At 35.4% G+C, this 14,949-nt stretch overlaps 1 protein-coding gene across 5 annotated transcripts in view; it reads right to left on the reverse strand.

Annotated features, from left to right (window-relative positions):
* Positions 1 to 14,282, reverse strand: part of LOC131078098 (truncated transcription factor CAULIFLOWER D) — a 191,793-nt gene extending 177,511 nt beyond the window's left edge. For 2 of the 5 annotated variants that reach the window (XM_059221564.1, XM_059221561.1), the window contains exon 1: positions 13,761 to 14,280. In XM_059221564.1, coding sequence (XP_059077547.1) covers positions 13,761 to 13,942 — 182 coding nt within the window. In that variant the 5' untranslated portion in view covers positions 13,943 to 14,280. Of the gene's footprint in view, positions 1 to 13,760 lie in introns of all 5 variants that reach the window. The other 3 variants (XM_059221563.1, XM_058015757.2, XM_059221562.1) reach the window with 2 other exon arrangements.
* Between the last annotated feature and the right edge of the window lie 667 nt (positions 14,283 to 14,949).

A 14,949-nucleotide genomic window follows, 5' to 3' on the forward strand; every position in this document is an offset into this window, starting at 1 on the left:
AGGTAAAACCCCACGCATCCTGAAAGAACCCTCCTGCTGTATGCTAGTGAGACGTGGCTCCTAAAGCTTTGCTTCCACTACCTGTTCACCCACATTTTTTGACCTTTTCTGGCTCGGATTCCTCTTGATCAGTTTGGTGGTCTAAATTTTCAGATTCGGAATCCTCATAGATGCCCACATTATTCGGTCACCCTTGCCCTTACGCCACAATGGACAATCATGATCTGCATCATAGGGGCCCTTGCAGTAAAAACACAACTTTTTCCTGCACAAATCTTTGAGTGTTTCCCAATCAAATGTGTTTCCCCCTTAAAATCTGATTTTTCCGGCTTCTTAGAGAAAGACTTGCTATCCCTGTATGAAGAAGATCCCTTGGATGACAACTTACTCTGTGGGGCTGCAACTTCCATACTTCTAGCTTTTTTCATTGCCTCTTGCAGTCTCGGTGGGTCAAAAACTTTTATCCACCCTCTCAAAGATTCCATCAGGCCCTCAATAAATAGCATAACTAATCTTTGCTCCGAAATGTTGCGAACCATAACTGGTAGCTTTTAAAAATCACTAATGCAACCCTCCAAACTCCCAACCTGCTTAAGCTGAGCTAGATCTCTAAAATATGTTTCCAGATCCTTCCTATCAAAGCGTTCAATCTACCTATTGGTGAAATCTTGATATGAGGTAATGAAGTTATGTTGCAAGGTGACCATCCCATTATGCTACCAGTCATGAGCTACCCATCCAAGTGCAATGTTGCATACTTGATCGCATCCTCCTCTGTCATAGGCCGTAGAGATAAGAAAGTATCCAGCTTATGTATCCACGATCATGTTGTGACCTTTCCATTGCCATCAAACATTTGTAATGTGAGTTTACTGGCAACATATTCAAGGTCCCTGTTTTGACTCCGCGGTCTTCTATCTTGCCTTGACCTGTTGTGTCCTTTGACTCATGAATTGATCAAATTTTAAATGTTCCTTAACTTTTGGGGTGAGTAAATCCCACTAATCATGCAGTGTCATAACATTATTAGTAAATGAAACATCTTTCCTCTTCTCCAGCATTTTCTACTTCTAGTTCATTCCTCAGGAAAGTGGGTCGTGTAGGCCTATCAATGGTGCGAGTAGGTGCTCTTTGTGCCCCGGGAGTCCCAAACACACACCTATTGTCATCCTCCCCGTGGTTATCTTCTAGGATTATTCAACTGTTGTATGGATGTCGTAAACTATTGTAAAACATCAACTACATGTTGTTGTCTGGCCTGTATACCTCTCAAGGTTTCTCTCACTTCCCTAGCATCATCCCGTAGTGAACTATTATCCCTTCTCTCGCCCATGCCAGCAACCTGTTCAATATTCTTTGAAGATGACTCCTGATGAGTACCAATCAATTCAGATACTGTTTTTCCTTCAAGCACTTGAAGTGGTTGCCAATTTTTACAAAATTCCCTCTAATAATATCTTCTATTCCTATCACTTGGTTGCATTAACAATCTGATTTAATTCCAAAGGATGGCATGAAACCGCTCTGATACCACTGAAGTATCCAACTACTTCCCAGCCAAGAACACTAATCCAATTGATGAATGAATTCTGAAAAATTATTTCGTTTTCTGATTTGTGTACTTTTTTGTGTTTTTTTGGATTATGAATGCACTTGTAATGAATGCAAGAAGCAAAGGAACTCAACAAGGAATAACAATGAGAAGCTACAACTAGAAGAATTTTAGTGCTCAAACAAACTGGATTTTGTGTCTAGATTGAAGAAGGTTGTATATGGACTCAAGCAAGGTTGTATTCTAGGCTTGATAGGTATCTACAATAGCAAGGTTTCAAGAGAGGTTCTGTAGACAACAACCTATATATAAAAACTGATGGTGACTAGTTATTGACTCTTGTGATATATGTTGATGATATCATTTTTGGAGGAAGCAATGATGTTATGTGTAAGAACATTCAAAATAATATGCATAAAGAGTTTGAGATGTCAATTATCGGTGAGTTGTCTTTCTTTCTTGGTTTACAGATTTCTTAATAAAAAAAAGGTTATTCTTTTGTCAGACCTAGTATATAAAGAAGATTTTGGGCAAGTTCGAGATGGAAGAATACAAACTAGTACTAACACCCATGGTTACTGGATGTGAGTCAAACAAGATGATGATTTAGCTCTACCAAATCAAACTTTATACAATTCAATGATTGGGAGTCCATTGTATGTGATTGCATCAAGACTGAATAACCAGTAGGTAATTTGAATATTTTCTAGGTTTCAAGTAGCACCCAAGGACACTCATGTCAAAGCAATGAAGAGTAATTTCCAGTACTTGAAAGCTACAATGGATTTTCGATTATAATATCTTGAGAGTGATAATTCAAGTTTAATTGCATACACCAATGCAGATTGTGCAAAATGTTTTGATGAGCAAAAGGATTCGAGTGGAGGAGAATTCTTTCTTGGTGATAGCCTAGTTTCGTGGTTGGGCGAGAAGCAAAATTCAGTGTCCCTATATACCAAAAAAATAAAATATATTAAAGTGGTTTCCTAGTTGCACTCAGGTTTTATCAATGAAGAAGAATTTAAAGGAAATGAAGGCGTACTTTGATGAGCCTATTGTATTTCTTTGTGACAATACAAGTGTTATCAATATCTCAAAGACTTCAATAACGCACTCAAGGAAAATACACTTTGCAATTAAGTATCATTCCTAGAAGAGAAAGTTACAGACAAGGACGTGAAGTTGCAGTATGTTGAGACCAAGGAACAAATTGTAGATATCTTCACAAAATCTCTTCTTCCTTGGAAGAAATTGGAAGTTGTTTCTCCCTCCTCTTGAATCAAGAGCAGGTACAACTTGAGGGGAAGTGTCGACTCCCTACTGCAAGAACGCTAAGTGGTCTTGCGAAATATTTTACAAGTGTCTTTCAGAAGAATGCTGGTGAGTCGACTCAAGTGAAGTATTTCAAGAAACTAAGTGAAGAAATGGAGTAATTAAATGACAATTGGCCTTTTCATTGATGAAAAGGGGAGAGAAATACACTCAAAATGCTAAGAAGAATAGAGCTCAAGTTTTTTCACTTAGGGGAAGTCCTTAGTCTTGACATATTAGATTTCTATATTATATGTTGATGTGCCAATAACATTTTGTTGTATGCCATGAACAAAAAACGTGGATATATTAGATAGAAGTCGTCATTGATGTCAAATGAAAGTTGTCTCTAAGGGAGATTGTTGAGTAAAATGTAAAGAAGTTAGGTTACTTATAATGTCATATCAGAGCATTTTATGTTTATGTCAATTGCGGCAGTCCAATTAATTGATATTATTGCAAAATTGGTTGAGACATGTCTAAATTCTCATGGTACATCTTTTCAAGGTGATAGAAATATTTTGCAAGTATGTTCTAGAAAGCTGGTTCTAGTTACCCAGTCAGTATGCTTATTCTGATAACTTGTAGAGGACTACAATACTTAACTGTTATAAATTGCACTTTGAATGGAAATTATGCCTACACATGTTCTATTAATATCTAGTGTCTTAAGAATTATAATATAGTATAGAATAGGTTTTGTCTCATCAGTTCACTACTATGTTGCGAACAAACCTTCTTTGTATTTCGGAGTGGTGCAACAATTTCTTTGTGTGTGCACTGTTAAAAATTGAGGATGCATGCTCCCTACAAATAGATTGATCTTTCGTAGGTGCTTTAGATGAAAATGGAATCAGGTAGAACTAGGACCTAAATCGACTTTCACACAAAAATTGGAATACAAAAGTACCTAGAGGAGTGATCGTCCTTGATTAACTCTTCTGAAAGAGAGTCAAGGGATACTTCTAGGGTTTCTAAATTGCTTCGTTGCTATAGAAATGGATATGTGATATATGGGAGAGTGCAATAATATAATGAAAGTACAAACAAAAAACAAACGCAAAGATGTTGCAAACTGATAGATAACAGTGTTGGCAGTGGGCTTGCATCCCGCGTGGAGATTTGCGACATGGTTTAACAACCTCCTATGGATTCTATAAGTCTAGTGGTTATATCGAGCATTGACAGGTCAATCGTTTGGTGGAACGACAACCCTAGTGACAAGTGGTATCAGAGCTTGGTCACATGTTAGAATAAAGCAAGCCGCGACGAGTGACGCTAGAAGGGAGATTGTTGGCAGTGGGCCATCGTCCCTCGTGGGGATTTGTGACATGGTTTAACATCCTCTTGTGGATTCTATAAGTCTAGTGGTTGTATAGGGCATTAACAAGTCAATCTTTTGGTGCAACGACAACCCTAGCTTGTAACAAACAGAATTTAAATAGTAAGCACATGAATGGAAAGGGAATCTGACTATGCCCCTGTAGCTGAAATCTAAAGCCGAACTGATAGGACCAGGGCGCTAGATGCTCTGGTCTTCTGAGATGTGGTCTGAAGATCAGAATCTTGATGCAATTTGAGTGATAATCCTGAAATTTGGAGCTGAATTGGGAGGACCATGCCATTGGTCACCTTGCTCCTTGAGAACTAGACCCAATTTCTGATAGAAGACCTATACGTGCTTCTTGTGGCTTCCTGAAGTCTTTCGGCTCTATTGTACTCTTGTAGCTGTACTCGCAAGATGGAAATGGTAGGCTGGTGACTATATAGGGGTTTGCCTTGGTCAACCCCATTGTTTTAGTGATTTCCACCTCCACAAATAGCCAATATTGTAACTAAAAAAGTGTGTGTTCTCTTGAATCTTATGTGTGTAAGATTTCTATGAGTTAAATGTAAACTAGAGTCCTACTCAAATGAATTAGAAAAAACCCTAAATGATTGTTTTGAAAATACTTTAAATCACAATTACGATGCAAATCTAAAGCAATAATATAAGTCTAAAAACTAATAATGATGTAAATCTCAAGTTCAATGTAGAGGCATAAGAACAACATAAAATCATACTAAATTCTTTATCCTCCAATATCTCTTGATCCTTCCATAGTTGATAAAGATGGTTATGAAGACCTGATAAAAGGATGAATTTGCAGGTCTGAGGCTTCACCTAAAAGCAACACTTTCAACTCATAAGGATCTCCTCTTGAATTGCTAAATAGGATCCCGAAATGAAGAAAGGATTTGCCTCATATATGAAATCCTAAGCCTCTAATTTGATGAAAAGCCAACCTAGAATTGATATATTTTGATACAGTGGGATTCAAGTTAAGAAAGATCACCAAATTATCCTTCCAAAATTGAGTGAAAAAAGAGCCAGACTGGCGAGGTGGGATTTGCCCATCCTATCGGTTTTTTTTTATGAATTTCTATCTTGGATGTGAGATGATGGGGTTCTAATCCCGAATCCATCTCAATGGATCAAACAATAATATGTTGATATGCAAGATGTTCTTTGAAGATTGAAATTAGCGTAACATTAGGACTAAATTAGGATTAAATAATAAAAAAGGGCACTCCTAGAATTAATGGGCCAATATTATGATATTTGAATTGATAAGAAAGGACTTAGGTTTAATTAAATGCCTAAAGAAGTCCTCTAATGCAGAATGCAATGAGATGTACTAAGATGAGTGCCAAATAGGCATGGAATTGGACAACCTAATTAAGAGTGTCCAATTTACCATGCTACATTTAGCCCCCACTTTAGCGGTCATATGACACTACATGCATATGCAAGATAAAGTACTTAAACACTCATAACAAAAAGTATATGTCCATGAATGTCAAACGAAGCCCCCAACAATATCTACAATACAATGTTAGGAGCCACATTCTACAAAACCACATTGTTAGTCAAAATCACAAAATCTCCACAAATGCTTAATAAGAGTGATAAAATCCGAGCATAGCTATATGCCCCCACCCTGTTTCGACTTGCTAATTAGGAGTTTGAAAAAAGGTATCATGTTTACCACTATGAATTGTGAAAGGCAATTGATTACAAATTCTCACAACAAATTTCAATAAAAGATCAAAACTAATCAAGCATTTTGTAAGATAGATATTTGAATCACGACTCCAATGCAACTAACGATGCAGGAATCAGAGCTCTCTAACTCAAGATACAAAAGATTTAGTACAAAATGAAGAATTGGAGTTTTAAAAAGGAATTATCTTTAAATAGTGACAAGGACACTATACATGGAGTGTAGAAGGGGTGCCCATAGAGTTAATAATGTTGTGTTGATGACCAAATGTGCCCACGAGGATGGAAACCCTTAGGCAATCAGTCTAGGAGGTGTTAGGATTCCCAAAGATACTGAGAGGGGGGGGGTGAATCAGTATCTAACCGGTAAATGGATTTTCTGAACTTATTAAGTAAATTGCATTCCAAAAGTGTGTACCGGTAAACAAGAATTAATGCAGTAAATAAGAATAATATACACAACATAGAAAGCACACCATAATACAATATTTTTGGCAAGGAAACCCGGTGTGGGAAAAACCTTGGTGGGATTTGTGACCCACAATATTCACTCACTGGCCAATAAATGAATATTACTTACAATAGGTGGTGCCTGCACATGCAGGAAGGCTCACTGCCTAGAGCTCACTGCTCAATTACAAAAGGAAGTATCACTGACTTACAAAAGTGGATTATAGAAATCCAAGGTGATGTACTGCTACAAAAAGCATCTGCTATGCCAGGTTCAGTACCAGTTTAAGCTCTTACAACAACCATAAACCTTACTCCAAAATCTGCCTTATTATTCGCTCATCATATCCATCTATCATGTGTCCTATATCATCTTCTTCAAAATGTTCTACAAGATCTCATACTTATATATGAGTCTTATTACAATATGCCATGTCGGCTTACAAAAATATATTACAATTAAATACAATATGCAATAAACAAAATCCTGCCAGCTAGGGTGTCGGTAATCATCTTTGTCACTGCCGGTGTAGTGTCTGCCGGTGTAGTGTCTGCCGGTGCTGGTGCCTGCCAATGCCATAGGATTGCAAGGTTGCCATCAATGACAATACCTTCAATCACCTACAATTTTTCATTGGAGTGTGCATTTTCCATTAGGAGGACCTGTCACTCGACAAGGTAACCTTGCCAACTGTATGTTGTTGATGTGTTTTTAGGCTCCATGGTCCCAAAAAGGGCACCAAGTGGCACACATGGTGCTAGGACAAGTTTGAGATGATGATACTATTGTATGAATCTGATGTTTGCAAGAATTACCCTATCTACGGGAGCATACTCTAGGTCACATATACAGCCATCTTCAAAGTTTAATTCCTAGCCTTTCTTACGACGAGCAAAGGCTTCTTCGAGAACTTCTCTTGTATTAGATATGCTACATCCTGGTGATGAAATATCATGGGATGATGCTGATGGCCTTGATAGAGAAATGGGACCTAGATACATCTACCTTCCACCATCCAGTCGGAGAGATGACAGTCACACTAAATGATATATATAAGATTCCACGACTACCAGTGCAAGGGAGGATAGTGAGATATCAGTCTTATCGCTCATGATCAAAGGTGGGGAGAGATCAGGCATACAACATTGGTAGATTGACTACCAAAGATCTGAGGGGTCGGATACTCATCTGGTCACTACTAGATCCGATAGGTGATATTCCATTTGTTAGGAGACTTATGGAGGAACACAACACTGTGTTCACATGGGGACATAGCATGTTAGCACATTTATGCCATGATTTAGGAGAGTATGTTTATTATGAGAGTAAGAGTTTGATGGCATGCACTCTCCTCCAAGTCTGGACATTTGAGCATATCACATGTACAAGGCTCGTAGAGAATCCTATAGAGATTTCCTTTGAAGAGCCCCTGAGCACATGCATATCCATCCAATAGACCGTAGCAGAGAGGAGATTTGTTCCATTATAGAGTTGTAATCGACTGTCTACAGCTGACAAATATTTTATGGAGGCCCTATAGATAGATATATGATTAGGAGGAGCAACATGAACAATTATGATGGATGCAACGAGACCATTTACTGGAGGGTCACCATAGTTACATCATCGTCCAATTTTACTTCGACATGGTGATGCACAATTCAGTCAAGAGCACAGCTACCCCACAGTTGTACTGACCTGCATATGACAATTTCTCGTAGTATCGTGAGACCAAGAGCCTTGCATAAACCTACATCATAGGATATTGAGATCACTAACAAAAAGAAGGGGAGATGCAACAAATATACCTCCCCACTCAAGGATCACGTAGGTGTACAATGTGTCTACACTAGATACTTGATGCTATGTTGCATTTGGAGTTTGGCATGAATTGATTGGTTATAGGTACTCATAGATACATGGAGACATAGGTGAGGTTGTATTTCTCTTGTGATTAGAGACATGTGTTGAGATGGTTGATGGTTTTGGCAAGAAGATTGAGGAGCCTTCGCCTGGTATGGACTTGAGAGGAGAGTATTCTTGGAGTGACTCCTGACGAATTGTATGTCTTGGAGGAGCATTCTCATTCCCCACTCTTTTTCTACTCATTGGTTTATCACTTAAGATGTATTGTCTATTATTACGTTCAAGTGCATTAGAATTTATGTTTCGTCTTATCATCCATATGGATATTAAGCTACAGTTGTTTGGTTCTGGATGGCTCATTTGAGAAGTGTGTATGGCATGTTTATCTCCTTATGCATGGTGAGTTATATTCATGGATGTTGTGCTTAGGAGATGGTATTGGGCTTATTTCCTTGGACTATATAGATATTTGGTTTGATCTTCTAATTAGAGAGTCTTACATCCATGTTGATTGCATTATCTATATGTTTATTTGATCTTATGGGATTGAATGGATGGGTGTTATTGAAGGTATTATATTTGGGGTTTTATGGAGAAGATCATATTTGACACAATTAGCATTTAGAGGTGTATGTAGAAGAACATGCTATAAGTTTTGATTTGAAATTTGTCTCTTTGGTCTTGGTTATCTTCTTGGATGTTTGGTTTCACATTGCACTGGATTTGAGGTTCAGTTGGAACTACGGTGATCACTATCTTGTCGTCATGTGTTGTCATATGGGAGATGACATGTAGGTTCCTTTATCTCTTTTCATTGTTAGGTGTGAAGAACATGGGAGAGCTATGGATACTTGTGGTGAGAGTTTAACTTGTAGGTTATTGGTTTATAGGTTATATATTAATATTATCAATATCTCATTATACTACATTGTTATGATTACACTTTCTATATGATTCTATTAGTGGATCTTTGGATGTGTTAATCAGTTTTAGATTTGGCATTTCCTATATAATCAAATTTTCTAGGTGTATATGTGACACATATGGCACTTGGGGCTTATGGTTGCACTTTATGGGTTTTATATGTTTATGACATGAGATTCACTTGATGATGTAGGATGAGAGCATTCATGTTTGAGATGATGGTCACTTTGTTTCTTGTTGCAAGTATCTTGATGGAGGACATGGAGCACATGGACTCCTTGATGATATATGTGGTTGGAGGGATTGTTCCCTTGATCATGTTTGAGGTTACTTGTTGTCCCTTATGCAATGTATAAAATAAGTACGAAAATGTTGGAAATTATGTGTTGTACACTTACGTAATGTTTATAATTTATTATTTATTATTTATTATTATGTGAGTGGTCCACCTCTGGGAACCTAGATGGACACATATCACTAGGAATTATTATTATTGAGGCCACTTAATGTGTTGTATGTCACATGTAATTGTATTTATTTAATATTGGGAAAAGTAATTTAATAAAGTTAAAAATTAATACCCAATATTAAATACAGAGTCAATGGTTTGTAATCCCATGCTATTAGTCACATGGTTTTATGTAATACCACTTGGTGGTTTTGTGGGAGCTTGTTTGTATAAAAGCAACCATAAGGGTAGTGGTTTAATGTTGACTAGTTGGGGTTTTGAGTTATTTTCATAAGAGTGCATATATGAAACCTGGAATGGGATGTGTGGTTTCATGCTTGGACACATGGAGGATGCATTGAGGAGGCTTGTTGTTTCATAGGTATTCATGGAGGCTTTGGACATGTATTATAATGTTTGTTACTGAATAATACATGAGTCACCTTTTCATGAGTATGTTGTCTATTCTCTTACATATGGAATAAAAATTTGTTTGCATAGATTTTTGTTTTGGGTTATGTGGAAATCGTCATTATGAGGCTGCAAGTTTCCTTTCAATAATTAGAAGAATTTCAAAAAAACAATTAGCATAAAACACTTGGTTGGAGAGGATGTCCCTATTATCAAGAGTCTAAGGAGAATGATAAAGTTTACTTGCATGGTGTGGGTATTCTACATAGCATAGCTCACACAGTGGATGAGAACTCTATGACAATAGTTACTTCTGTATAAGTTCTTGTATATATCACTCCTCAAGAAACTTAGGAGAGAAATTAACCCTTAATCCAACACACATCTTGCCTACAATACATAAAAATAGTTCCCCTCATAATTCTCATTATGAGGATGACCCTAGAACTCAAGTTTCTAATAAACAATTAAAGAATCTAGATAAATACTTAGAAGACTTCCAAAAATTTGAGTATAAGACCCTTTGTTGGAGACGTTGTCCTTCTTATTGAGAAACTATGGAGAATGATACAAGGTGACTTTCATGGTGTGGATATTCAACATAGCATAGCTAGCATAGTGGATGATAATAACTACTTGTGTATAAGTTCTTGGATATATGGCTCCTAAAAACTAAATGGAGATATAGGCATTGATAGCCATGATGGTACTTTCTATTCATATATAACTTCTTCTATCATATCTAGTGTTACACAAAATGGTAATGCAAGTCATGTGAGTCTTTTTTAAGTGGTTTTTCTTTCATTTCTCTACTAGAGAAATCATAAATTTTTTTATTTCCTATTACTGCAAACAAGCTCATACCTTTGAATTAATAAGACTATTATTTTACATCTCCTCTCTTTCCAATATGTTGTGTGAATCATCTTACCTTCATGTCTTGATGTGTTATATCCCCTTTTAGTAATATATAATGTGTATAATCCTTGAATAAAAAAATTGGCATGTGATTGTATTTATTTTTTACTTGCATGAGAAAAGTTGATCATTATATATCATTTGTTTTAATCATTATATATCCTTAAAAAATAGAATGGTGAAATTTCGTACCAATATCAATTTTTATTTTGTTTTGGGATCATTTAATGGAGTACCTTGATGTAATTACATATTGATAAATAAATCATCCTTATACAAAATTTGACTCATACAATCATCCTTCTTTTATTCTAACTTACACACATTTCCCTACATCCAATCCCTCTTTACATATTTTCATATCTATTTTCCATAATTAGTCTTTTATTATGCCTATCATTACACCAACCTCAATCCATATATTGTGTACCAAGATATGTATCCCTCTCTATCTTCGATCAATCCTAAGACATGTGAATTTTCTCTTACACCAAATAAAATTAACCCCTAAAATTTTAATATTTAAATTTAAATTTAACTAACTCCCACCTATTTTACTAGTCATTATGAGGCACGATTGTACCTATCCCCATATTTTATTGATATGTTATGGTATCTAAAAGAATTCAACGTGGATCAATTGACATCAAATTTATATTTAAAAATTATATGCATTAAAAAGGAATCATTCTAAAAACATTTCACCTTGTATCACATAAAGGAATCTTACTCTGCATCAAATTTATCTAGGACATTTGCATGTCTAAGAGAACATAACCTATGTTATCCACTAACCCGACTAAGGTATTTTACAATATCATCAATCCTTACATATGAGAAATATGAAAGAGGTAACAACTTTCACTCATCCAAATTGTTCCTACAAGATTTAGAGCATTTGTAAACATTGGGTTAGTACACTAGAGCACAAGATTGACCCTGCTCAACATGGATCCAAACATACTAAAATTAGATATTATTTTGAACCCAATATATGCTCAACATGGATCCAAACATACTAAAATTAGATATTATTTTGAACCCAATATATTTTATAAGTTGTCGCATTGATTTCAATAGCACCACTAAGTTGAATCTATGCAACATCAATATTTATTTCTTTATTGTAGCTCCAAAAGACAAGTTCTTAAACCTTTGCATTTATTTTTGCAACTGCTATGAATTTTGTTCCCTTATCAAATGTCATACATGCATAATTTTAAAACCCATATTAATCATTATTTTAAACATATTATAATTGACACATTTATGAATTTTTCTTGAGGAACTTTTACCAAATAATCAATCAATCCTTTATAGTGAGAACATGGGGTTTCCAACCTAGCTTGGCTCTAAAACTAACAATAGTCTTATCATTAAATAGTTAGGGCTCAAACTTAAGACGACCCTTTACTATTAAGCTTCTAACCCACTTTGTTGTCAACTCATCTTCAATCTAAGTGTGACTATTCTTGAAGATACTTGTAAGACACACTATCAAAGATGTTGTGAAAGTAAAGAATACTATAAAATTCATAATGAATTAAAAAACAACCATAAATATAAATATACAACAAATTTAATATTTCCTCAAGAAATATTAAATCAATTTACAATAGTACAAATAAATATAAAATTGTAATATAACCACCTTCCAGCCACCTAAATTATTACTCTTTAATTGACTGTGTTTAACTATGATACAAAATATAGGAAGAAATGTATAAGAATAATAAATAAACCAAAATGAAAAAAGTGAACATATGTCTAACAATTTCCCTTGTAAGCTCCAATCAAGATAGACTAAAAATTAGCACTAAGATATGTATACAGCAAATTCAGACATGCCAACAATCCCCCCATAATCTAAAGTCTCCAATGAACTATCAATCTCTCTCATTATGATATATGTAAACAGCAAATTCAGACATGCCAACAATCCCCCTATAATCTAAAGTCTCCGATGAACTATCAATCTCTCTCATTATGAAGATGCAGATGATGCACTTAAAGCTCTGAATATTTACAAACCATAATGCTAGCATTATATGTGAGATCCATCTGCAACTGAATAACGCATAATACATACCAATAAACTATGTATATCAAAGAGAACAAACTAGATAACTCATACTACTGTTCATAAAGAATCTAAAAGACCCCAAACTTATATTACAACACTATTTTTGAACCCATCTTAATCCACTCAGGTCCCAAACCTAATAAATAAAGACACATAGGAAGCACTCAAAGAAAACTACCATGACACAAAAAATGTCTTTCCAAATATGATAACAAATGCATAAAAATAAGAAATAACCAAAATAAGCAAAGTTCGCATATTTCTAAAACTTTTCCCGCCTCCTTTTAAAATCTGTTCATTCTGAGCGCATATCTAAAAGAACAATCTACAAAGTTACGAAATGATGGCAATGCAGATTTTAACTATGAAGGTACGTACTCGGAGAAAATAATCACTCCATCTAAAAGCAACTTGCACCCCATGAATGACGTGCCCTCCAAAGTGCAGAGAGATCAGTAAAGTATGGTTTCACACACACTAACAAACTAATTTTCTTCGCTTCCTCATTGTACCTACTAAATAATGCCAAAAAGCAGTAAGGGATGTTTGTTCCATTATTACTAATAAGGAACTCGCAGCTACAATATTAATATTTTTTCCTACTTGTTTTAAATGATTTTATTCGATATATTCTGCATCTATCTGTTTGTAGGGATTTTTTAATCTTCAAAATTCTCTAGCATCGGAAATAAAATAAGGAGTAATTTATCATGATTGGAGACTCTAATCCAGAGGGAAAAGGATATTCCTTACCTGGGATTGGCATACTCGAAGAGCTTCCCCGTGGGCGAGAAAATGATGAGGCCAATTTCAGCTTCGCAGAGAACAGAGAGTTCGGTAGCCTTCTTCAACAGTCCCGCCTTGCGCTTGGAGAATGTAACCCTGCGATGTACAGGGTTCTCTATCTTTTTCAGATGCACCTTTCCCCTCACCATTTTTTTCCTTTCCTATTCTATTCGTAGATGCAGAGTGCAAGAAAGACTCCCCACACAAGCAAGAGCTAACGACCACTCAAATCAGCATATGAATAGCTATTCTTGTATTAGGTTTCGATTACTGAAGTAGACATCGTACATTTTTACCTAATATTTAAACATCTCACGACTTGAAGCCTGTACTTCTCAGTAAATGTCGTCCTTACGTTCCTTGATTGGTGTCCCCACGAGGTTAAGATGGACTACTCCTATAATAATCATACTAATTTTTGTCCCCTCGCCATTCTATTCGAAGATGCAGAGTGCAAGAAAGAGTCCCCACCGCTCAAATCACCATATGAATGGCTATACTTGTATTAGGTTTCTATTATTAAACTAGATATACTTTTTACCCTAATTACACAACTTACGACTTAAAGCCTGTACTTGTACGTAATTTCAGTTTCTGTAGTAAATATTGTCCTTCCTTTGATTTAACCATTGGTGGGGCCACAAAGTTGAAATGGACTACGCGTATAATAATCATACTAATTTTGGTATATATTATTATACGAATAGTCCATTTTAACCTTGTGGGCACAGGCTTTCTTTCTTTTGTTTGGGGAACTTCGTAGGGGTTGCTAATCGCTATCACAGCTTGGAACATAAATTTGACGGTCATCTCTGGCTTTCAACGAATTCGTGAATTATGGCTGGAAGCTTTAAGTTGGGTTCGTAATCACTGCAATTCTTTCCTCCACGAGGGATAAACAGTTTTAAAACGTTAAAAGGGATATAGAGTATGTAGAGATTTATCTTATTATTATCTTATAATTTATATTACATAATGATTATAAAAATAAAAATAATTTTTTAAATAATAAGAATGTTTATTTATTTAGTTTTAATTTCATTATAGAAATAGAAAATATATATTTATAGACATTAAATATTTATCATTATAAAAATGAAAAAAAAATTCTTATTTATTTATTTATTTATTTATTTATCTCATTTTAGATATAAAA

This window comes from Cryptomeria japonica, chromosome 5, assembly GCF_030272615.1.
Source record: "Cryptomeria japonica chromosome 5, Sugi_1.0, whole genome shotgun sequence".
NCBI classification, from domain to species: Eukaryota; Viridiplantae; Streptophyta; class Pinopsida; order Cupressales; family Cupressaceae; genus Cryptomeria; species Cryptomeria japonica.